General features: G+C 37.9%; 3 protein-coding genes across 3 annotated transcripts; 2 read left to right on the forward strand and 1 right to left on the reverse strand.

Moving 5' to 3' along the window:
* Nucleotides 1–6,773: 6,773 nt before the first annotated feature.
* On the forward strand, nucleotides 6,774–20,296 carry LOC134676753 (probable chitinase 10). The gene is made up of 6 exons (XM_063535137.1): nucleotides 6,774–6,860; nucleotides 13,173–13,276; nucleotides 17,081–17,194; nucleotides 17,799–17,934; nucleotides 18,572–18,683; nucleotides 20,125–20,296. The coding sequence occupies exons 1-6, from the start codon at nucleotides 6,854–6,856 to the stop codon at nucleotides 20,294–20,296; spliced, it is 645 nt and encodes a 214-aa protein (XP_063391207.1). The 5' UTR covers nucleotides 6,774–6,853.
* Nucleotides 7,465–10,962, reverse strand: LOC134676906 (DNA repair protein Rad60). Its single transcript, XM_063535288.1, has 2 exons — nucleotides 9,728–10,962; nucleotides 7,465–7,836 (listed from the first exon to the last, which is right to left on the reverse strand). Exons 1-2 carry the CDS (start codon nucleotides 10,866–10,868, stop codon nucleotides 7,769–7,771), a joined length of 1,209 nt encoding a protein of 402 aa, XP_063391358.1. The 5' UTR covers nucleotides 10,869–10,962; the 3' UTR covers nucleotides 7,465–7,768.
* Nucleotides 13,647–15,310, forward strand: LOC134676871 (transcription factor Adf-1-like). Its single transcript, XM_063535254.1, has 2 exons — nucleotides 13,647–13,843; nucleotides 14,248–15,310. The coding sequence occupies exons 1-2, from the start codon at nucleotides 13,693–13,695 to the stop codon at nucleotides 14,931–14,933; spliced, it is 837 nt and encodes a 278-aa protein (XP_063391324.1). The 5' UTR covers nucleotides 13,647–13,692; the 3' UTR covers nucleotides 14,934–15,310.
* Nucleotides 20,297–24,689: the final 4,393 nt, after the last annotated feature.

A 24,689-nucleotide genomic window follows, 5' to 3' on the forward strand; every position in this document is an offset into this window, starting at 1 on the left:
TTGCCTCACATGTGGATAAAATGCAACTTTGCTATTCGTTTTTGAAGTGCAAAGTAATTCTTTCCGAGCTGGTGTGGTGAAAATATACTGTTACCGTCTGTCCTTCGGGGCCTCCCGAAGATGGGGACCCTGGGCACGGGCCCCGTGTGCCCTTATGGTAAAGACGGTACTGACAGTGACGCTACCAACGCTGCAGCATTGTCAAAGTCCTAAGATACTTTTGTAAGTATTACTTACGAAGTAGGGACAAAGCTATTTGTTAGAATGAGATAATGATATGCATCGAATATCCTAGCGGTATTCATCTCTCATTCTGTACCCATACAACCATTTCCAGTCGCCGTTACGACGCGGTGTAGACACATCTTGTGTCGACACCGTCTGTTTCGGTCACAATTCCAGTCGCAGAGTCGTCGCCGTGTTGACACAGTTACCAGAAATGGGGAAGGGTCGACACATGACACAAAGTGACATAAAGTGTGGTCGCCGTGTGCACACATTGTTACTAGTTTGCGACTACTTTATGCCAAAATCATTCGTTCATTCGTTCATTTTGTTCCTGTCAAATGGAAACTGTCAGATGGAAAAATAGTTAAATAAAAATAAGTGACATTAATACGCCATCTCTAAAACGGATTACAAGACGTAATTATATATTGTTTGCATTTATATTACAATAGGACTTCAATTATTATGGGGAATTAAACTGCTCGAGTGATTTGATAAACTAAGTGTAATATAATCAACGCGCCACCACATTGTTTTAGTTTAGCCGGAAATGAAATTGTTTACTTCTCAGTGCTTGTGTTCATAAATATATTATTTGATGCATTTTTAGTACTTCGATGCGTATAATATACTTAGATAACAGAAATAACGCTTTACGTACTACGAAACTTGTTAATTATGATGTATAAATATTGTTTAAGGCTGAGAAATATTGCAGTTATAAAGTAGTCGCAAATGTTTCGACTTTGTGTCGACTCTGTGTAGACACATGACACGCGCTGTCAAAAGTAATAACAAAGTTACTGGATTTGCAAAATGGCTCCTTGTGTTCATTTGTTTTCAGATATTCTCAAAGTGTAAAAATGACGTGGTCAGAGATGGGACTTAATAGATTTACTGTTTATTCGACTAAGGCCCACTTGCACCGTCCCACTAACCCAGGTTTAACCAGTTAACCCCGGGTTAGTGGAATGGTGCAAGTGGCGCTAATTAATGGAATAAAAAAAGTTTATCCTCAAATTTTAATCACGATTAGTTTAGTCGACCTAACATAGATTGAAATTGAATTAATCTGAACATTAATCGAATAAATTATCGATTAAATCTCGGTTGGAAGTTGACAGGGGGCCATTTTTGTACGTAAAAATAATAGAAATGTCTTGCATGCAGATGGTAGCCAAATACTTTGTCATAAAAGTTGTCATGGGTGTCGTTTTATAGGTTTTGGGGGGCGCAGATTTAGAAAATGATGACCATTTTGGATTCCAAAATGGCGGCCATGCACTGTGTCATAAAAGTCGTCATGGATGTCGTTTTATAAGTTTTAGGGGGCCCCAATTTTGAAAATGATGACCATTTTGGAATCCAAAATGGCGGCCATGCACTATGCCATAAAAGTCGTCATGGGTGTCGTTTTATAGGTTTTAGGAGGCGCAGATTTCAAAAATGATGACCATTTTGGATTCCAAGATGGCGGCCATGCACTATGTCATAAAAGTCGTCATGGATGTCGTTTTATAGGTTTTAGGGGGCCCCGATTTAGAAAATGATGACCATTTTGAAATCCAAAATGGCGGCCATGCACTATGTCATAAAAGTCGTCATGGGTGTCGTTTTATAGGTTTTGGGGGGCGCAGATTTAGAAAATGATGACCATTTTGGATTCCAAAATGGTGGCCATGCACTATGTCATAAAAGTCGTCATGGGTGTCGTTTTATAGGTTTTAAGGGGCGCAGATTTCGAAAACGATGACCATTTTGGATTCCAAGATGGCGGCCATGCACTATGTCATAAAAGTCGTCATGGATGTCGTTTTATAGGTTTTAGGGGGCCCCGCTTTCGAAAATGATGACCATTTTGGAATCCAGAATGGCGGCCATGCACTATGTCATAAAAGTCGTCATGGGTGTCGTTTTATAGGTTTTAAGGGGCGCAGATTTCGAAAACGATGACCATTTTGGATTCCAAGATGGCGGCCATGCACTATGTCATAAAAGTCGTCATGGATGTCGTTTTATAGGTTTTAGGGGGCCCCGCTTTCGAAAATGATGACCATTTTGGAATCCAGAATGGCGGCCATGCACTATGTCATAAAAGTCGTCATGGGTGTCGTTTTATAGGTTTTGGGGGGCGGAGATTTCGAAAATGATAACCATTTTCGATTCCAAAATGGCGGCTATGCACTATGTCATAAAAGTCGTCATGGATGTCGTTTTATGGGTTTTAGGGGGCCCCGATTTAGAAAATGATGACCATTTTGAAATCCAAAATGGCGGCCATGCACTATGTCATAAAAGTCGTCATGGGTGTCGTTTTATAGGTTTTGGGGGGCGCAGATTTCGAAAACGATAACCATTTTCGATTCCAAAATGGCGGCCATTCACTATGTCATAAAAGTCGTCATGGATGTCGTTTTATAGGTTTTGGGGGGCGCAGATTTAGAAAATAATAACTATTTTGGAATCCAAGATGGCGGCCATGTACTATGTTAAAAGTCGACATGGATGTCGTTTTGTTGGTCATGGTCATCATTTTCGAAATCTGCTCTTCCTAACACCTATATTTATTATTATTATATATTTATTCATGAACAATGTGACAATTGTATTTGAATATAACTACATACTAAGTTGCTTAAATCTAGGTCCTTAAATGTAGGAATTTTAAAATCTAACATGCAGTACAATATCATACGTATTTATCTAAAATAGTTAATACCAACATTACGAAGACAAATTACTAAGGTAGGTTGTAAACTCCACTATAGAATAAAAGCACTCTTTCAGCAGCAGTGTTTTTAATTTATTTTTAAAGATAACAAGGCTATCGATGTTCCTCCACTCACTGGGAAGCTTGTTGTAGAGCTGCACACTCTGAAATTCTGCGCAATGAGTGACTATATTAAGTTTAGGCTGCAGTTTACAGTGTAGGTATTTTCTTCTAGTACTTACACGTGTCTCCCTCTCTTCATTGGTCTCGTACTCCTTTAGACTTTTGACCAAGTCAGTGAGGAGCAGAAGGATGTACAGACACGGGACAGTAAGTATTTTGAGATTTATGAAATATTCCTTGCAGGACTCAGTTTGTGGAATACGCACTATAGTCCTCATGGCTCGTTTTTGGATAACAAAGGCTTTGTTCATGTTATACTCATAGCTATTCCCCCAGCACTTGACACTATAACGAAGTTTTGATTCCACCAGTGCATAGTATATCATCTTGAGGTATCTTTGCTCCACTATGTTCCGTAAGCTTCGTAAGATATAACAAGCCGAGCTAATGGAGTTTACTATGCTTACGAGTTCGTTTTTCCACGTAAGTAAATCGTCTATATGAGTACCGAGAAACTTTACACTGCTTACGTTTTCTATTTTATCGCCACAGAACGACAGATTCAAATGGTCTCTTTGCCTGACTGTAGACCTCAAGAGCATAACGCAGGTTTTACCTGGGTTCACCTTCAGGTAGTTACAGCTAAACCACCAGTCAAATAATTCCAGCACTCGATTCGCCTTTCTGTTCAGAGCCTCAAGTGAACTAGCGCTTACAATTGCATTGGTATCATCTGCAAAAACTATTAGGCCGATATCCGGAATTTCTTTGCTTATAAACTGTATCAGGTCGTTAGTGTAAAGCACAAAAAAGACTGGGCCCAGGATAGAACCCTGTGGTACTCCTCGCATTAGTTTGATTGATTTGGATTTGATAACATTCTCATATTTACCTTCTACGTTTGTAATTTCCACAAATTGAGTTCTATTGTGAAAGTAAGATTTTATAAGATTTAAGGCCTGGCCTCTAATGCCGTAGAACTCCAGTTTCGCTATGAGAATATTATGGTCGACCATGTCGAATGCGGATATAAATCAACATCTATGACGGCTTATATGACAAAGTGCACGGCAGACATCTTGGAATCCAAAATGGTCATCATTTTCGAATTCTGCACTCCCTAAAACCTATAAAACGATATCCATGACGACTTTTATGACAAAGTGCACGGCACACATCTTGGATTCCAAACTGGTCATCATTTTCGAAATCGGCACTTCCTAAAACCTATAAAACGATATTCATGACGACTTTTATGACAAAATACGTAGCCGCCATCTTGGATTATAAAATGATCATCGTTTTCGAATTCTGCACTCCCTAAAACCTATAAATCGACATCCGTGACGACGCAAGTTATCTTTATTTTCAGATCTAACAAATTGCTACAGAATACAAAGGACAAAAAAAGAAGCGAGGAGGTAATGAAACAAGCAAAAATACAGATGATTCCTCGACGCAATGGGATGCTTCTTAAATTGTGTCCAGATTTTTTTGTCATAAAAGTTTTTATTTTTCACATATTACTCTCACAAGTTCCGTGACATTTCGACCTTGTAATTTTTTAAGTAAATGTTTTTGTTTATCTGTGAGGATCTCACTAGAATGATATAATCAAGGTATGTTTATATTTGATGATTGAAATACTAACGCAAAAAAAAAGTTATATTTGTGTCTTATATTCCTGCCGAAGACTTTTATTTTTCCTTTTCCTTCTACACAAGTTTGGTCAAGTAATAAGAATTTAGGGCTCTCAATTTTATTTTGACTTCTACAACAGTAAAGCTACGAGGCCATGTTTGGTATCGTTTTCGTATAAATTCGCAGTACCAAATATAGTTATGGTATCACATTGACACCATTCCAAAGTAAAAACATGTACTTTCTTTTAAACACCTCTTCACGCTTAAACTGCTGAACAGTTTTAATTTAAATTTAGTACACATATATATTGAGTCCCGAGACAGGACATAATAAGTTATCTCAAAAATCATCCTTTAAAGGTGTGAAATGAGGTGTAGGGGGGAATTCAGAATTGACTTCTTGAAGTTAATACTGTTTAAGTTTAGGTTTGAAGTCATGTTTTTTTTATCATTTTTAACTAAATCAAAGATGTAGACCATCCCAAATTTAATATAAATCGGTTCAGCGGTTATTGATTTCCCGTACAAATTTCCACGCCACTTTTCACACCTTCAAAAGATGATTTTGGTTATAAGATCTATCCTATGTCCTGTTCCGGGACGCAAACTATTTCTATACCAAATTTCAACGAAATCGGTTCAGCGGTTAAGCGTCAAGAGGAGTTTAAAAAAAACCGGCCAAGTGCGAGTCGGACTCGCGTATTAAGGGTTCCGTACATTAAGTCCGACTCGCGCTTGACTGCACATTTCTAATAGGTTTTCCTGTCATCTATAGGTAAAGAACTATTTTGTGTACTCAGACAGACAGACATGCGTCTGTACGCACGAGTGATCCTATAAGGATTCCGTTTTTTGCTTTTGAGGTACGTAACCCTAAAAAGTTTTTATTTTTATTTTGTGGAATGGTGTCAATGTGATACCTTAAATGGATTCAGCAAGCCAGATTTATACGAAAACGATACCATACACGGCCTAGCACCTTCACTGATGTAGATATATCAAGATAAAATTGAGAGCCCTAAATAAACTTTCAAGAGCGGATATCTCAAAAACTATTCAACATATCGAAAAAATTGACTGAATAAACTTGTAACAAATTAAATTATCTTTCATTTTGTATAAGTGGCCATGTCGCTAAGATGCATAGTTTCCGAGATATAATCGAAAAACCGGAAAATGGGACCTTCAAAGCCCCCTCTCTTCCCCCCGCTCAAGGGCTACGGCCGGGGACTTTTGATATGTTCACCTCCTAACTTGTCCAAACCAAGTTACAGAGTCAAAAATTGTGTTCCGAGCATTTCCCTCTACAACTTTTTGGAGCATTCGTTGGCTGACCTAAGTAGCTTATTGCATTTCTTTAAAAACTTTTCTGTAAAAGGTTGACGGGTGTTGGGTGTTTATATGGTTTTGGTCGATTATTATCATTTGCATCGCCCATGATGACTTACTAGAATTACTTACGAGCACACGAGACACTAATAGTAGTTTGACAAACCTTGGTTTTCAAGAGGTATTTTATATTAACATTTGCTGTCACAAATTTGCTGTCAGATTTAGTCGCAAACCGCACGCAAAGTGCACACAAATGTGTCGACACCTTGTTACGGAAAAGTGTACACACGGCGACGACACTTTGTTTCGAAACAATTCTAGACACATTGTGTGGACTCTGTTACGACACATCTGACATTTAGTTACCACTTTGATGATTCTGCGACTGGAATGGTTATATGGGTAGTATAGGTGTGTCTCTACTAAAATTTACAAGTGTATCTAAGGGCCGATTTAGACGGCGCGGCGCGCGAACTCACATGCGATTTTAGTTACATCCAAACCTTAAACTTGCCAATACTCAATGCTAAAAAGCCATTGAACTAATCTCATTAATTCCTTATCAATCCATATCAATTAATCCCCAGTTCCTTAGAAGATATTACTTTTTTAATGTCTTTATTTCTCAATCAATAAGGTTGTTGTTTGCTTGTTTTTCTGGTATTTTTCTACAAGATTAACAGAAAGAATGAAAGTTTATATAAGGAAATGATACGAGTTTTTAGTCAGACAGTAGAGAACAGTTGACCTGTTTTTCTGTCCATTGTGTTGTACTACAAGTGTTTAGTGTTACCAGTATAGAAATTAATTTACCATAATGATTGGTAAGTGAAACTTCTTTTTTAAGAGCTCCATAGACATTTTGCGTCAATTCATACCGGGTGTGGCCTGTAATATGAGCAAAAAATTAAACTGTAGGCTGTACTCTTCATACTGACCAACATTTGTTCAGCGACTTTTAAAAATAACTTGTGGTTTGATTTTTAATACACTTTGAAGTTTATTCTAAGACGAATTTTGTTATGTTTACGGCGTGACAAGCAACGTCAATCACAATGATATGGCGTGGCGATGGCGTCCATTGAAAATGATATTTATTTTGTTTGAAAAATAGGGAGTCTAAATACTTCATAATTTTTAAAAGTTGTTGAACAAAAGTGTCACCGTTTGAGGAGTACAATCTGTTTTAATTATTTGCTCATGTTACAGGCCACACCCGGTATATTACATAATTCATAAAGACGGGCCCTTACGAACACTACGAAGTGGGACAGAAAATTAGTTCGCAAATGGCGTTTGCGCACATTTCGTTGATGCGCAATTGCGCATGTTCGCTCGGCGTTATACATATTTACTTTTAAAAATGTAGAGGCAAAAGGCAAAGGCTTTGCTTTGTTCAAGAATCAAATAAAAGACAACAGACTTAAATAAAATATTAAATAACATGTATTGTAAGATTTGTAAGTTCGTTCATGATTCGGTCAAATTGTGTTTTTTGAAAACCAAATCATAGCCAGCATTCAATGAATGTAGTATGATAGCTTTGGGTATGGTGCTTTCATGCTAAAAGGGGACATATTTCATGCTAAGAGGGGGGGTTGCGTCAGGGGGAGGGCATGGGACACTAGTGTGCGTAAAGCACCATACCCAAAGGTATCATACTACATTGATTGAATGCTGGCTATAATTTGTTTGTCTTCCCCATACATTAGAACACAACTTGACCGAATCATTAATTCAGTATTTTTACATCAATGCAACCTCCGCCTTCTAGGTCCAATTCTCTTGGTGTGCTTTTACCTAAAACAAAAAAATATTATTAAAGCAAAAATTAAATCGGGAGTAGTGGAGATTAAGGGGAGAGGCCTTTGCCCAGCAGTGGGACACTCAAATAGGCTATTAAAAAAAAAAGCAAAAATAAACTAAGAAACAAAAACTACTAAGCTTATGTAATACATCATCTTAAAAATCTTTTTATACATATACAGCAAATCGAAATTCTAATTTAATCCATCAATTATTCATTAAAAGAAAATGCTTTTATAATTATTGTAGAAAAATAATAGATACCTAGTATTTCTAGAAATTCATAATTGAACACATGTTCATAAATTTGTATTTATTACATTTTTCTGGTAACTTATAAGAGCCAACCCACACTACTACTAGTACTATACTAGTACTATGTACAGAAGACTGGAGGAAGTATTGGAGTTTTAAAGAGCTTCTAAAAGGAAACTACAGTCTCAAACATAAGAAAACAGTAATGGACACATGTATCCTACCATGCCTCACGTACGGTTCTCAAACTTGGGTGCACACAAACAAGAACAAATTAAAGATAAGAACATGCCAGAGAGCAATGGAAAGGAGCATTCTCAGCATAAAACTAAAGGATAAGATCAACAGCAAATACATCCGATCCAAAACAAACATCATAGATGCACTCGAGTTTTCGCTGAAACGGAAATGGAGATGGGCCGGCCACATAGGAAGATTGACAGATGACAGATGGACCAACAAAGTCACAAAGTGGCCAGGACCCCATGGCAAAAGGAAGGCGGGAAAACCCATAACAAGATGGTCCAGGGACATCATAGCCACAGCCGGAGAAAATTGGCTGATCACGGCAAAACACCGAAAAAGGTGGAAAGATTTGGAGGAGGCCTATACCCGAAAGGGGTCCTTAATATAGTAAAATAAACAAGAACATCATAATTAAATACTATTTAAGGACAAAGAAAGGCTTAAATAAATAAAATAAATAAATAATACAGAAGACTAACTCTCTAACAAAACGCGTCTGTTACGATCAGCACAGATATGGCCGCTAGGTGGCGACAGCGCCACGCGCGGCATATGGTTTTCCCCAAAATTGGGGTCTAACGGATGTACGTTTAGCTACCTGTAGCAAAGTAACGAAATCGCGGAGTGATCCACGCCTGACTATAGCGTCTCCCGAGCGTCGGCGTCTAGTCAACTATATGGCTGCTGCTCGACGCAGCGTTGGCGCAACTGCAGCTCTGCGCAGCGACACCATTTTCGATAGCGCTCAAAAGATGCTAGTGTGGGGTGGCCCTTACATAAATGACTTAACAACACAAAAAAGACCCTAAGATAATGACCAACAAAACAGTATTGAATAGAGGTAGATTTTTATGGCATTACCTACAATGACCCTTACTGACAGTTAACACACATCTGTTATTTCAATAGACAATAGATTGTTACAAAAGTGTATTACCCAAACCCAGAATGCATATTTGAAATTTGATGTACAGTCGCCATCATATATATCTGAGCGGCCAAGGTGCTCACAAATATCTGAACATGCCTCTATTGTCAAGGCGTTAAAATGCGTGTTCAGATACTTTTGAGTACCTCAGCCGCTCCAATATATATATTAAATTTAAGTTTTGTACACAATCACAGAGTTGTCTATTCACTTTTTTTACCCGCAGAAGTCAGTAAGCTTATGAATCTTATTACTGCAAGTGGTTAGGTAACGCTTTAAGATGTCTCTATAGTGCAAGTGCTGACCCCCCTGTTTCCTTTTAAAGACATATTAGTGTGTTCCATGTACCTGATTAAAACAGTTGGAGGAGTCACCGTCAACGGACACGGCGATAATATGTATTCTTATTAGTAGTAAACCTTCAAAGATTTTAAAATTATTAAAAAAAAATCTCACCTGAAATAATATCACCGTCAAATTCAAATTTAAGCTTATCAAAAGGTTTCTCAAAATGCTCAGCACACCGCAACATGGCAGTAGCCATCTTATCGTCCGGGCCCACGATAATCTCAAAAGGCTTCTTTACATTCTGACACTGGAACTTCAGCTTTATTCCATTTCTGATTTCATTTTCGTTACTCGACGTAGAAACCACACTTTGACTTACTATTCCACCGACTATAAATTTAGCAATACTGTATTCTATTGAGTCTGGCGTATCATCTGGTTTTATTATCTTACCGTTATATGAAAAGTATAGTTTATCGTAACTAACATTTTCTGCTTTACTAAAATGCTCAAATATCGGTGTTAATTTTTGAAATTTCCGGAGCTCAAATTTTAGGATTGTTTTACTTCTCCATTCGACTTTTACGGACATCAATTCGTTTTCCTCTAGAGTTTCATTTAAGTCTTCTATCTCTACGACATCATTAGTTTTTTGATTGCTGAACAACTGTTGATTATCACATTGGTCTGGGTAGTCATCTGTGTTTCCAACGCTGTATATAGGTATCATGGCTTGTAGGATATCTAAAATACTGCGATTTCCTGAACTATTTCTAGGACGCCTTGTATTTGTGCTGTTTCTACCTCTGCCGCGTCCTCGGGCGCGTCCCCTGCCACGGCCGCGTGCCGGCGGCGTCGGTGGTTCCATTTCAACAGTTCCACTGGAATATCCCGCCATTTCTGCATCCGTTGTAGTAGTACTGGCAGTAGAGTTGGCGTTACTTTTTCTACTTTTACGTTTGGGCAATGACTTTTGAATATCAGCCAAGTTTGGTGAATTTTGCGCACTAGCACTAGCAGTCCTCTTTGCTGAACTTCTTGTATTTCGTTTAGGTCTTGTGTCGGCTATAGGCGGATATAATGCACGGAAATCTTCTATAGTTATAGAATCACTACTGCACGAATCTGTAGATTTCTTTCTTTTCTTTGGAGATTTGGTAGCCTTCTTGCTTTTTGACGGTGATGTTGTGTCGAGTGGTATGGAATCGTTGATGTTACAATCCGTATCCGCTTTAAAGTTGTTCATCATGGACTTAAGTTGTTGAGTAGGGTTCAAGAAGCTATCATCTTCAGAATCCGATGAAGACATTTTTATTGAGAATTATTTAAATAATACAATTGTATAAAACACAAATTGCAAGTTTATCAAATTATCACAAAGACGTACGTCAAACAGACAAGCGTCACTTGAACCGGTTGTTTTTTTTTTAAATGTCAGTTGCCAGCGCTGTCAAATGACAAGTGTGGAGTAAGTAAATACGTTTTGGGAGCGCACGTATCAAATTCATTAGGTGATAAGAAAGTAATCGAATTATTTTCCATTAACAGTACATTGCTATAATAATCAGTAAGGTGGTAGTAGGACAGCCAATGTCAAATGAATAATATAATATGATATGATTAATATGTAATAAAAGTTTATTTATTTCTAAAAGATACCACCTAGTATAAAGCATAAGCAAAAACGAAACGCCAAAACAATCGATTATTGAGGTTAAAGAACGATATGAAATTGATCGCGCCTACTCGATATAATTTTGCTGCGTTTCGTACAAAGAATATAATTTCGTACCTTCTCAATTTTTTGTACCTATTAGACGTTTTTATTCTAAACTTTATGGTCATTTGGGGGAAGCCAAAAACTTAGGGTGTTATGTTGGATCTTCTACTACATTACTAAACGGCTAAACCGATTTCGCTGAACCGGTTAAATTCGACTTAACTCGAGTGCCAAAGGTGCGAGTTGCTAAAAAATCGGAAAAAGGGCTATAACCGCGAAAATCGAAATTCGCAAATTGCGGGCATCTTTCTCTGTCACTCTAATTACGCCTTCAATGGAGTAAAAGAGAAAGATCCCCGCAATCAATTTTCGAATATCGGTTTTCGCGGTAGCCCCTCTGCTCACAGAAATGCATACCTATCAAAATTAAGATTTTTGAAACAAAATTCATACAACTTAGGTACTTTTAAATATATGTAATTTTGAATGACAAAAGGCCAAAAATGAACACGCTTGTTAGATGTTACATCGTAGTGTCAAAACGCTGATTTTAATAATGGCCCGTCCTTTTGGCACTCTCACTTACGGTACAAACGGCAATATCCTAACTTTACATCAGTGGACATCATTACAAAAGGCATAAGGTCCAAAAATGTACAGTTAACAGTGTGGACGATGGTACTCTAATTTATTATGTGAATTTTGTATTAGATAGCTCTACTTATTAGGATTACTATACAACAGGAAATAAATAAAATTAATCATATCTTTAGCACGCAAATTTAATTACAGTAGGTGATATTCTAAGATTATCTACAGATAAAATATACAAAATATTCGTGTTGCTCCTTTTTAGGGTTCCGTACCCAAAGGGTAAAAAGGGTATTACTAAGACTTCGCTGTCCGTCCGTCCGTCCGTCCGTCCGTCTGTCACCAGGCTGTATCTCACGAACCGTGATAGCTAGACAGTTGAAATTTTCACAGATGATGTATTTCTGTTGCCGCTATAACAACAAATACTAAAAACAGAATAAAATAAAGATTTAAATGGGGCTCCCATACAACAAACGTGATTTTTGACCAAAGTTAAGCAACGGCGGGAGGGGTCAGTACTTAGATGGGTGACCGTTTTTTTTTGCTTTTTTTTTGTTTTTTGTTTTTTTGCATTATGGTACGGAACCCTTCGTGCGCGAGTCCGACTCGCACTTGCCCGGTTTTTAAATATCACAAATGAAAGAGACCGTGCAAATAAAAGAGAGCGCTATAGGTATTTTGTAACATACAACATACAACGTCATAAAAAAAAAATTCTGTAAAGTCGGTTTACGGACAGTAATTTTGCGTGATAACTTGATAAAAAACATTATCATTACATTACGTAACGGTACCATCCAGTCCACAACGTTACCATGGATATCTGTCCACAACGTTACCATGGACATCTGTTCACAACGTTACCATGGACATCTGTCCACAACGTTACCATGGACATCTGTCCACAACGTGACGCTTATTTGTGCATGCTACCGGTTTTCATCGATTTATAAGACGTTATCACATCAAAAATCACGAAGTTAATTGCTGACATAAAAGCCCGGACGCAATTCGTGGAAAATTGCGTCACCCTCTTATCAATTTGTGTTTTTTGTGCTATAATCTTGTCTAATCCCTAAATATTGGATTTGGATTAGGTGTAATTAATATGTAATTCCTTACTTAGTAAGGCAAAATAAAATACTCATTGGCAAACAATCGTGTCGTTAGAAAATACTTAAGACACGTAGTTTAGTCCAAACTAAAGATTTGTCTAAATTTTCTGCATGTTAGGATGCTGTCCGTCTGTCTGTTTTTAGCTTAGACCTAAACTTATTTAACCTTGTGTTTTTATTGCAGCTAGAAGTTTAACTTTCTTATTGGCGCTGGGAGCCACCATGGCAACTTACCGCTCCTTCGAGGGTGTAGACCCCAACACCCTGTCCTGCGACCCCGAGGGTCAGGTATGTACCATATAACTTAACCATAATATTTAACATACGGGCCTACAGCGAAAAGCGAAAACCGAAACTTCGTTATATACCTCTCTATCGCTCGAATATACAAGACCGATAGAGAGGCAGATAACAAAATTTTTTTATCGCGGTAGGCACTCAGAGGTGAAGGGCGTGGATTCGATTCAAAAATTAATCGATAGATCGCTTTAACGCGTCAACATCGGACATCCCTACTTTTACTTGTCAAAACGTCAAAACGCTTGTCAAAGCGTTTTGACTACTAACCGACTAAGTTGCGTACATTATTTACGGTATGTTTTCGGCTATTTCCAAACATGTTTTCAAATTTGTTGTATTGCATTTGCTGCTCATTTTGTTGATAAAGAGAATGTAATTGTAAAGTAAATGCTTCCCGATAAAAAATGGGTTCGTTTACAGACGCCGAGGAAGAGAAATTAATAAAAATGGTTATATCTCATGATATATTATATAATGCGTCTCATACAAATTATAAAAGTAATTTAATTAAGGACAATGTGTGGAAGCAGATTGGAAAGGAGTTGAACAGAAATGGTGAGTATAATTTTGCATCTAAATAACTGTAAAATTTATGTTAAATTGAAACATTTGGGGTAAAAAATATAATATCTGTATTTTGCCAAGTTTATTTGACAGTTTTTCTCTTACTATATGCACTAAAACGAGAGAAATTAACTATGTTTACCTTTGTGTTTTCTTTAGCTTCCTATATAGGAAATATCAAGTTTTGCTGCTTTAGTTTCTCATCAAGGTTATGTAGAAAACAATTTACAGTATTAATTAGCTTCACTGCATATATTTGTATATCTATATTCTTCAAATTTAGTAACTTTTACAAAAACAACACTTGTTAACTACATCACAACACACACAGTTACAGTTATACAATAAACATTTATTCTATTCTATTCTATTCTATCCCTATTATATGCTTTCAGGTGGAGATTGTAAAAAGAAATGGAAATGCATAAGAGACACATATCACAGATATAAAAAGAAAATAAGAGCTACCGGTGCCGTTCCAAAACAAACGAAAGATCGGAGGCATATTTTATTATCATTTCTGGACAGCTTTCCCCCCCAACCAAGATCAGGGGGAGGAAGTTATGGCGGAGGTACCCAAGAATTATTGGAAGAAGAAAATCACTGGCAAGAGGCAGAAATACAGAATTCTACAGAACTAAGTAATGATTCCGATGCACAAATGTTAATGCCAGATATAATAATAAAAGAAGAATACAACGAACCGGGTGTACATATGTTTGGTATTTCAGAAAGTAATGGGGATGCTACGTTTAAGAAAAAAACACTTAAACGGACAAACAGCGATGACCCCTTGCAAGAAAGAGACAAAGAGCCGAGTACCTTATTTAAGAACAATAGAAAGAAAGGAGATGACATAGACTTGTTTTGTCGGCATCTTGAAGAAGTATTACGGAATCTACCGCCAATAGAGAAGGCAAAGGCAAAACTGGAGATGAATAATATCCTGTCAAAATATGAGATTTTGGTGGCAACTAAGTTTGAAAGACTAAGTCATTCGTCAGTGTTAAATTTTTCAACGGATCTAGAGACATCTGCAACCAGCTTACATGATATGCAAAACAATGATCAAACTGACTAACCATTCACATATTATGTGTGTTGGTTTAAAATCACGGGTTCAAACCTCAATTGAGCTGTGCAGAGCGGGAAAATTTGCTCTTGGAAAAAATACAAAATGATTACTAAAAATTTGGTATTATACACAGACAAGTTAACTAGTATCATCATAATAATATCGGCCTTTGTGTCTATTGCAGACGATTTATGGTGTAACTGGAGAGATACTGTTTTTGGTATTCTTGTGAATAGAAAATGGGCGCCATTGCAAAGGACGACATCGTAGTTGTAGCATCGGATAGCATCGGCGTGATTGCCGGCGCCATAATGGCGACCGCCGCAGCTCGGGAGGCGCCGGTGCGTCAGGCGAGAGGCGCCATCATTGTAGTTAGCTCTCCTACATATGGTATCTGAATAGACCGATGTGAGACTGACATGCTCTACCACAGGACGAACAAGAGAGATTTGCGCACCCGAGCTGCATACATCGCTGTCATCGCATTGTTAGTAGCTCGGTACACGTCAAAGGCCGTCAGACCACTTACTTTTTAGTGCCTACACTATGAAGTCTAAGATGAATGTTGTCAGTGGTGCCTGTTCGCAAATTAAGAAATAAAATGTACATGGAGACGAAAGTGTTTTAATTTTTATTATTTAAGTTTTTATGCTCCTTTGTTTTTTTCTTCTTAATCCTCGCGTTATCCCGGCATTTTGCCACGGCTCATGGGAGCCTGGGGTGTGCTTGACAACTAATCCCAAGAATAGACACTAGTTTTAACGAAAGCGACTGCCATCTGACCTTCCAACCCAGAGGGGAAACTATAAGGCCTTATTGGGATTAGTCCGATTTCCTCACGATGTTTTCCTTCAGCAAAAAGCGACTAGTAAATATCAAATTATATTTCGTGCATGAATTCCGAAAAATTCATTGATACGAGTCGCGGTACGAACCCATTCCAACCTCCGGATTGAAAGTCACACTTTCCGCTAGGCCACCAGCGCAGCGCTATCTTTTTAGGGTTCCGTACCCAAAGGGTAAAACGGGACCCTATTACTAAGACTTCGCTGTCCGTCCGTCCGTCCGTCCGTCCGTCCGTCCGTCCGTCTGTCACCAGGCTGTATCTCACGAACCGTGATAGATAGACAGTTGAAACTTTCACAGATGATGTATTTCTGTTGCCGCTATAACAACAAATACTAAAAACAGAATAAAATAATGATTTAAATAGGGCTCCCATACAACAAACGTGATTTTTTGACCAAAGTTAAGCAACGTCGGGAGGGGTCAGTACTTGGATGGGTGACCGTTTTTTTTTTTGTTTTTTTTTTTGCATTGTGGTACGGAACCCTTCGTGCGCGAGTCCGACTCGCACTTGTTTTTTGACGGAGTCGAGTAGCGGAATTATCAGTACCGCTACTCGATACTAGATGTCTCTCGAGTGGCGACCCACGAAAATTGTATTGAATAACAATTTACAACTAATATTAGAAGCAAAAGGAGTTGAAAATAGAGTTCCGGTTAATCCGTTTATGATATTAGCTGAAAATTGTTGAGCATTAGACTTTTCGGTCGCCGCTACTCTATTGTCAAGTAGCAGTACTGATAATTCCGCTACTCGATACTAGGTGTCGACTATGAAATTAATAGTATTTTTGGTATCGATGTATGGAGTGTGCACTCTATCTTACCGCCATCTAGCGTCAAGTAGCGGATTTATCAGTTATAAGTTGACTTCAACTAACTTATAACTGATAAATCCGTGTAGAGGCGGATTGTCAAAGTAAATTATGTAGCCACTGTAAATTTACTGCCATCTTTCGACAGAACATAAAACTGGTAGAACGCCATTTGACTTTGATCCTTACTCTTTCACTGATATGTGTTAACTTATTAAAATTAATATTCATGCCATCTACTCGACTATAGGCCAAAGGTTCAGCCTATGCTCGAGTAGATGGCGTGAATATTAATATTTAAAAAGTTAACACAATCATATCAGTCAAAGAATAAGGATCAAAGTCAAATGGCGTTCAAACAGGTTTAATCTTCTGGTCGAAAGATGGCAGTAAATTAACTGTAGCTACATATTTTAACATGACAGTAACCTCTACTTGTTGAAGTGTGTATGTAGTTATAAATTTTAATGTAAACGTCGAATATTGTTTCAGATCTTCCTCCTGCTGCCTCACCGCGAAGAGTGCGACAAGTTCTACATGTGTGATCACGGCAAGGAGGTTGAGTTCTCGTGCCCCGGCGGCACCATCTTTGATTTCGAATTACAGGTTAGTTCTTCTTCCTCGCGTTATCCCGGCATTTCAGGCTCATGGGAGTCTGTGGTTCGCTTGACAACTAATCCCATGTTTTGACGTAAGCACTAGTTTGACCAAATCGACTGCCATCTGACCTTCCAACCCAGAGGGGACCTTATTGGGATTAGTCCGGTTTCCTCACGATGTTTTCCTTCACCGAAAATCGACTGGCAAATATCAAATGATATTTCGTACATATGTTTCGAAAAACTCTGGTTTGAGCCGGGCTTTGAACCGGCGATCTCCGGATTGAAAGTAGCTCCGCTCTTACCGCTTAGGCCACCAGGGAGCCGATATTTGAAATTCGACTGCTCGATTTCGTGTATTTCGTTCAATAATATCTCTACTACTAGGCATTTAAATTCTACTAACAGAATTGAAAGCGAGTGGTCAATACCACTAGATTCCCAATTTCTATCGCTCGTATTTCAAAAATTAGCATTTCGCCGTTTTGCGCCGATTTTCAAGTGACGACCTCGAACGATCGAAATTCAAAACTCGTCTATAAATGTGTTTTGTAAGAATTGTAAGTTTATTTCGTTTTTAAAATGTGGACCTAATTTTGAATGTCCGGCAGGGTTGTGACTGGTCCTGGGCGACTGAGTGCGTCCTTCGTAACCCGATTACGGAAGATTCTTCCAGTGAAGACTCCGTCGAGGGCTCCGGGGACAGCAGTGAGGACCTTTGGTCTCCGAAGGACGATGCTCATGTCGGTAAGAAATAATCAGATAAGATAAAATTTATTTCATTGAAGAATATACAAAAATTATCATCTAGAGTGGCGACCACCTACCGGAAAGCGCAGCGTGGGTAGACCCCTCACAAGGGTATCGTCTTGGGTCGTCCCATTCGTTTTTCGTCAAGTTTATAAATTAGTTCTATTCTGCTTTCGTCACCCATTCTACATTCGGCACAATCGTCGGTGGCTTTCAATGTAGAATGAGTGACAAAAGCAGAAAAGGACTAATTTAAGAACTTGACGAAAAACGAATGGGAAGACCCAAGACGATACCCCCCACAAGGTGGACTGACGAGTCCGCTCGATGCGGGTGGCGCAAGACCGGTCATTGTGGCACTCTTTGGGGGAGGCCTATGTCCAGCAGTGGACGTCCTCTGGCTGATATGATGATGATGATGATGATGAAGAGAATCATAATTCGCTTAAATAGTACTTAAATACTTACTATAAATATACAAACTCTTCATCCTCGCGTTATCCCGATCAAATGATATTTTGTACATAATTAAGTTCCGTCCGAAAAACGCATTGCAATATGCCGGGATAACGCGAGGAAGAAGAATACATAGAGGATTCTGATAGTTATCTAACTCTGTGTCATCTAATTCCAGGTATCCTGGACCTGCTGAGCAGCGCTGCCGTGAAGCCAACGGAGGCCCAGAGCTTCCGCACCATCTTGAACTGCGAGAGTCCGGCGTCCGCTGCCAAGCGGCTGCCGTACAGGTTAGTAAGAAGAAACTCTTGTTTTTATTAAATTAAATTGCCTAATCGAAAAACTTGTCTGGAAAGTGCGGGGTCTCCTGCCACAGGTATACAGTGTGGAAAGATAAGTCGAGCCCTGGAGGGAAACTACCTTAAATCCTTAAGCTGGCTCATTTTACTTAAAGGAGACATTACTTTATTTTTAAAAAGAAACAAAACTGCATTTAAAGTGGCTTGTCTAAAAAAATTTTGAATACTAAATATTAGATTTTATGGATATTTTGTACGACAGACGAGTGTAAGACCTAATGTGTCTTGGATAAATGTTATCATTAACATTAACTGTATCGACTAGTAGAATAAAATTGGTGGTTTTTTTTTTGAATTTTTAGTCGGTTCGAGTCCCGGGCGAGGCAAGCGAGTTTTAGAAAATCTTTGAATGCAGTTTTGTTTCTTTTTATAAATAAAGGAATGTCTCCTTTAAGTAAAATGAGCCAGCTTAAGGATTTAAGGTAGTTTCCCTCCAGGGCCCGACTTATCTTTCCACACTGTATTATACTTACTAGGAGACTCCATTAAATGTATTGGCCAAACGAAATATTTAGGTACCTTAATAAATAATTTTTCATTTTTTTTTATTTTAATATTCTATTTACTATTTTTGTGAACCAACGCTGGGACAGCTAGTCTGTTACACGGCGAATGCTGAGGCCATCCCTTTTGTTACACTGCCTAGAAATTTATTCATTAATTAGATTGAACATTTATTCATCCTACCGGCTGCGCCATATAATATTACAATTTAAAATAAACAACAACCACATTTAGTTGGGTATTAAGTAGTTATTATTGGTCTGATTTTTCGACGTGTTGTCAAAGCTTTAAGTATAACTCACGTTAAGACCGGGCCGTATCCGGGCCGGAGCTTCTGGCGCATCGTTTTTTGAGGAAAGCATCACGTGATCGCTTGTCATGTCATAGAAAAGTACCTAAGCGTCGGAAGCTCCGGTCCAGACACGGCCCGGTCTAACGTGAGTCATCCTTTAGGGTTCTTCAAAAAGTTACTGATTTTACAAGCTTTTATTTACTTTCACCTGTCCCGTTGTCTGTAATCCAATCTTGCAAGTTAAATTTGACTCACTTCCCGACTTCCAATGAAGCTGAAAACTTGCATACACGTGTAAGTCGGGTGACAATGCAATATTATGGTACCATCGAGCTGATCTGATGATGGAGACAGGAGGTGGCCATAGGAACCCTGTGATGAAACAACCATAACGTCCATAACGCAACCTAATTGTGTTAAGGGTTGTTAGAATTGTCTCGATGAGTATTACTTGTCTGTCGTAACCGTCGTAACGTAAGAAAAGTACAGCCAGCGATAAAAGCTTGTACCAAAAATGAAATTTTTGCCTAAAACTTATTTAAACGCCAAATAGTAATAGAAACTTGTTGTTTCCAGAGGTGACTGCCAGCGTTACTGGCTCTGCTCAAACGGCGCCCCTCAAGCCGCCTTCTGTTCCGACGGTCTCTTCTTCAACGAGCGCACGCAGCAGTGCGACTTCGAGGCCAACAGCAGATGCGCCGACAGCCCGCATAACGAGCTGGGCGGAGAGTTTATCGAGTACAAGTGATTTGACGGTTTCGTGAAAGGTTAGAAGACCTCCACTTTATCACGTTCGCGGACGGTGACGTCATGTGTCATAGGCCAAATGAAACAGAAAACTACGCGAATGCTATAGTGTCAAACACATACTTCAAATCGCTGGCTCAATATTACAGGGTTCTATGTTACATTTTTAAGATAGTTGAAATTCGTTTTAATGTCACTATGACAATGTTTAAATTTCAGATAGATAAAAGTGAAACATAGAAACCCTGTAATATTGGGCCAGCGAAATAGTTCCTACCATAATTTCATGTCACAAACTTATCAAATAGGTATGTCTTATCCATGACGATAAGTGATAAAACTAATCTCTTTGTTGCTTAATATTATATTGGTCTTCTAACCTCAATAAACGATATATTAGGAGCAATCTCTAACTAAATACTTGTGAATTTGTGTGAACATTCAGTATTTTAACTAATGAACAAATGTTTTCCCATTAATATTAGCTTAAAATTTTATATGAGCAATTTCCAAATAAATATATTTAGAAATAGCACTGTTTAAATAGCTAAATGATCACACAAATTTAAACTAGGTGATAATACAATTTAAGTATATAGTTAGTTAAGAAACTTTATGTAAACCTAATAACCAACTGAGGGGCTAGCCGTATTTTATTGTTTAGCGTTTTTTGTACAAAAAACTGTATTTTGTTGTATATTTAACGCTTTTGACAAATTGATGTGTAAACAATGTCCATAAAATACTCACATTCCGAAATCAAAGGCCAAATATGATCATTATTATTGGATGTGTATATTTGTAGATATTAATAAATTACATATACATATAATAATAAGAAAATAAATACATTTTTTTGTGCAATAAATATTTCAGATCGACAATATGACAGCCATGATTACGAGTACATATTATTCGCAAAAAAACGATGTTATATTCAGATGTTCTGATGAATATTGTTTTTTGTAGAATATTTACACTTCGTTATCAATAGTTTTAAGTATAGTGCTGGTTTCACTATTGTATTGTTTTTTTAATAAAGTTTGTAAATGAATATATAGTTTTGTTGATTGCCCTTAATTTATCGAAATAAAAGCAGATTTAAAGTTGGATTTTTAATTCCCTTGTTGGTGCACAAATATAACAAATATAACAATGGTAACAGGGTTAAGTTGCTAGTACATCAACATAAAAGAAATATATAGTTGGTCAAGCAGATCTAGTCAGTAGAAAAAGGCGGCATTTGAAAAATGTAGCCGCGAAGGGATATCGTCTCCTGACAAGATTTGCTTGTGTAGGTATAAGTAAAATACATTTTTAAATAAATTGCCCCAGTTATTAAATGCTCTAAGACGGAACCCTTTGAACGCGAGTCCGACTCGCACTTGGCCGGGTTTTTTCAAAATCCGAGTTGGCAACACTGGTCTGATTGTCAATGTCAATTCAATTTCAATTCTTATTGGATGCGGGTCGCTGCGTATTCTTATTTATATTTTATTATTGTTTATTGTTGTGCGTGCGTATTCTTGTTTAAGATAAAGACCACAATCATTATTAAAAATGGATGTTTCGAATCGCCATTAGTACAGAGGTTCCTCCAATATTATGTATTTGCAGTCAAACTAATCTTTAACTTACTGCCTCTGAAAAAATGTAGGTAAACTTATTTAGCCTCGAGGATAATCTCTTGGACTCCGGTAATATCAAAATTAAGTACCTTACCTTACACTTTACGTTACCATATCCTTAGTTTTTTTGACATGACAAATGACATGGGAACTTGAACAAGAGTTAAATTCTGAAGTTCTTGAAGCTGATGGTAAGTTTTTTGTCAATAATCTTATCTCGGTCTCGGTGCCGAATACAGGTTTGTTCCATTCGGTGACAAGTCCCTAGGTCCGTGGGGTCCTGGCGCTCTGAGTCTCTTTAGAGACCTTTCAAAGAGACTGTGACGCAACTGGGGATCCAAGAGCTGTCAGTTATCCCGCTCAATGCTGCAGTCAGCATCTTGAGGATCTTACTGCAGGGGCCTTTTTTATTAGATTTAGTTTAGTTTTATTTTAGAATAGTTTGTATTTGGTTTAATTGTAATTTTAAGTTGTTTTTATTTAGGTATTGTTTTTGGCATGTTTTTGTACCATATATATGAAGAAAAATTGTAAATGAAAAAATAATACTTATTCCATGGATGGGTCAAACTAACATAACACACGTCACGCGACTGCGCATTGCGAACTAAACAACCGCTTATCGAATGTTCAGTTGTTCACCCCACCCGGCGTTCGCCACCAGAGGGGCTAAGATGGCCGCCGCTTTATCGCCAGTCAATGTGCTGTCTTGTTCAAACATGTGAGTCTGAGAGTGACGTATGACACGACAGGAGGTGAATGCGCGACCATTATGTGCAGACATGCGCACTGCACCCTGTACTCCGTTATCCGTCGGATAGTTACCCAATCAGTCCCACACAGTGCAAATAATTTACCATTTAACTTCATCATGAGTGCAAAAAAACGAAAATACAACGATGACTACATCAAATACGGTTTCGTGGCTATTGAAAAAGGTGACCGCCCTCATCCCATGTGTGTAATCTGCTACAAAGTTCTAAGCAACGATGCGATGCGACCGTGCCGTCTAGAACGACATTTGTTGACAAAACATAGCGATCTGAGATGCCAGACTAAAGAGTTCTTTGAGGCTAAAGCAGCGCCTTTGAAACGGATAAAAATAGAACATGAACCTTCAAATCAGATAGTTCAAGATGCGTCTTTTGCTTTCGGATCTGAAATGTTAGAACTAGAATACTCAGGATTTGGGGAAAGAGAGCTACAGGCTTCCTACGAGTTATCGCTTTAAATCGCAAAAGAAAAGGAAAGTCATAACATTGGCGAAAGACTTCTAAAAGCGAGCATTTTAAAAGCAGTTCATATTGTACTTGGTACTGAGAGTAAACAAAAGATATCACAAATACAACTGTCTGATAGCATTATTAAAAGGAACATCGATGATATGGCTGAAGATATAAAATATCAAGTGGTCGCCGCTGTGAAACAATCGCCATTCTTTGCAATACAATTATCGGAAAGTACAGATGTCGAAGGATGTTCTCAATTAATTATTTTCACTAGATACATTCATGATTCAAAAATAAGAGACGAGATTCTATTGTCTATAGAATTAGCACGTTCTACAGAAGCTGCTGATGTTATGTCAATTTTATCAGATTTTTTTGCAACACATGATATTGTATGGGATAAACTGGTTGGAGTTTGCACAGACGGCGCTCCTGCTATTCTTGGCTCATGCTCCGAGTTTCTTCATTTGGTCAAAGAAAAGAACACCAAAGTTACTGTAATTCATTGTTTTATTCACCGACATGCTTTAGCAGCAAAAACACTTCCAAGCGGCCTTCACGAAGTTTTAAATTTGTGTATTACCATCGTCAACTACATCAAAAGAAGCGCGCAAAATACTCCACTATTTGAAGCTCTTTTTGAAGACATGGGAGAAGAAATGAAAACATTACGTACTGTTCCACACCGAAAACCGGTGGTTGTCAAAAGGAAATATGCTGGCAAGATTATTTGAACTCAGAGAACAAGTGATTTTGTATTTAGGAAAAAATAACCATCAGGACAGATTGTGCGCACATTTCGGAAAACCAGGTGTACAAATATTTTTGGCATATCTAGCAGATATTTTCGATTCATTAAATCATCTAGGTCTCAAATTACTGGGAGACTCGAATATAATTCATCATTGTGATACTATAAAAGCTTATGTTGATAAATTGCAATTATGGAACCGTAAGATATTAACAGACCCTTGCAACTATTCCTCTTTCCCAAGACTACATGCGATGTCAGAAGAAACACAATTAAAGGAGGTTTTTGAAGATGTTGCGATTAAAACGCAAATATCATACCACTTGAAACATTTAAGCGAAGAATTCCAACGATACGTCCCGAATCAGTACGACGACGCCATTTTTAGATTAGCAATAGATCCATTTCATATCGAAATAGAATCTTTACCTGAAAACCTTCAGGAGCTAGCGTGTGAAATGAAGCACAATTCCTCTGCGAAATACGATTTTGATAAGACAAATAAAACTTTGTTCTGGGTCAAATATTTGTCAGTTTATCCAGAAATATCAGAACAGGCGTTGCGATTATTCTTACCTTTTTCTAACACATATTTATGTGAAAAGGCGTTTTTGGCTGCTGTAGATATTAAAGCGAAACAAGCTAATGAAATGGATATTGCGAGCGACTTGCGATGTTATATCTCTTCTATACAACCAAGAATTAGTAATATTGTAAAAAGTATGCAAGGAAATCCTCTTTCTTGAAAAAATATTATTTATTTAATATCTTCAATGATTCAGGTAA

The sequence above is a fragment of the Cydia fagiglandana genome, chromosome 25 (assembly GCF_963556715.1).
Source record: "Cydia fagiglandana chromosome 25, ilCydFagi1.1, whole genome shotgun sequence".
Lineage (NCBI taxonomy): Eukaryota > Metazoa > Arthropoda > Insecta > Lepidoptera > Tortricidae > Cydia > Cydia fagiglandana.

Excerpts from the sequence above, each read along its gene's own strand:
- LOC134676753 (XM_063535137.1), top strand. Across the intron at positions 17,195-17,798 it reads TCTTTGATTTCGAATTACAG|GGTTGTGACTGGTCCTGGGC; the intron begins GTTAGTTCTTCT and ends AATGTCCGGCAG. Across the intron at positions 18,684-20,124 it reads GCCAAGCGGCTGCCGTACAG|AGGTGACTGCCAGCGTTACT; the intron begins GTTAGTAAGAAG and ends TGTTGTTTCCAG.
- LOC134676906 (XM_063535288.1), bottom strand. The coding sequence starts at position 10,868 with ATGTCTTCATCGGATTCTGAAGATGATAGCTTCTTGAACCCTACTCAA. Across the intron at positions 7,837-9,727 it reads TGACGGTGATATTATTTCAG|GTAAAAGCACACCAAGAGAA; the intron begins GTGAGATTTTTT and ends TTTTTGTTTTAG.
- LOC134676871 (XM_063535254.1), top strand. The coding sequence starts at position 13,693 with ATGGGTTCGTTTACAGACGCCGAGGAAGAGAAATTAATAAAAATGGTT. Across the intron at positions 13,844-14,247 it reads AAAGGAGTTGAACAGAAATG|GTGGAGATTGTAAAAAGAAA; the intron begins GTGAGTATAATT and ends ATATGCTTTCAG.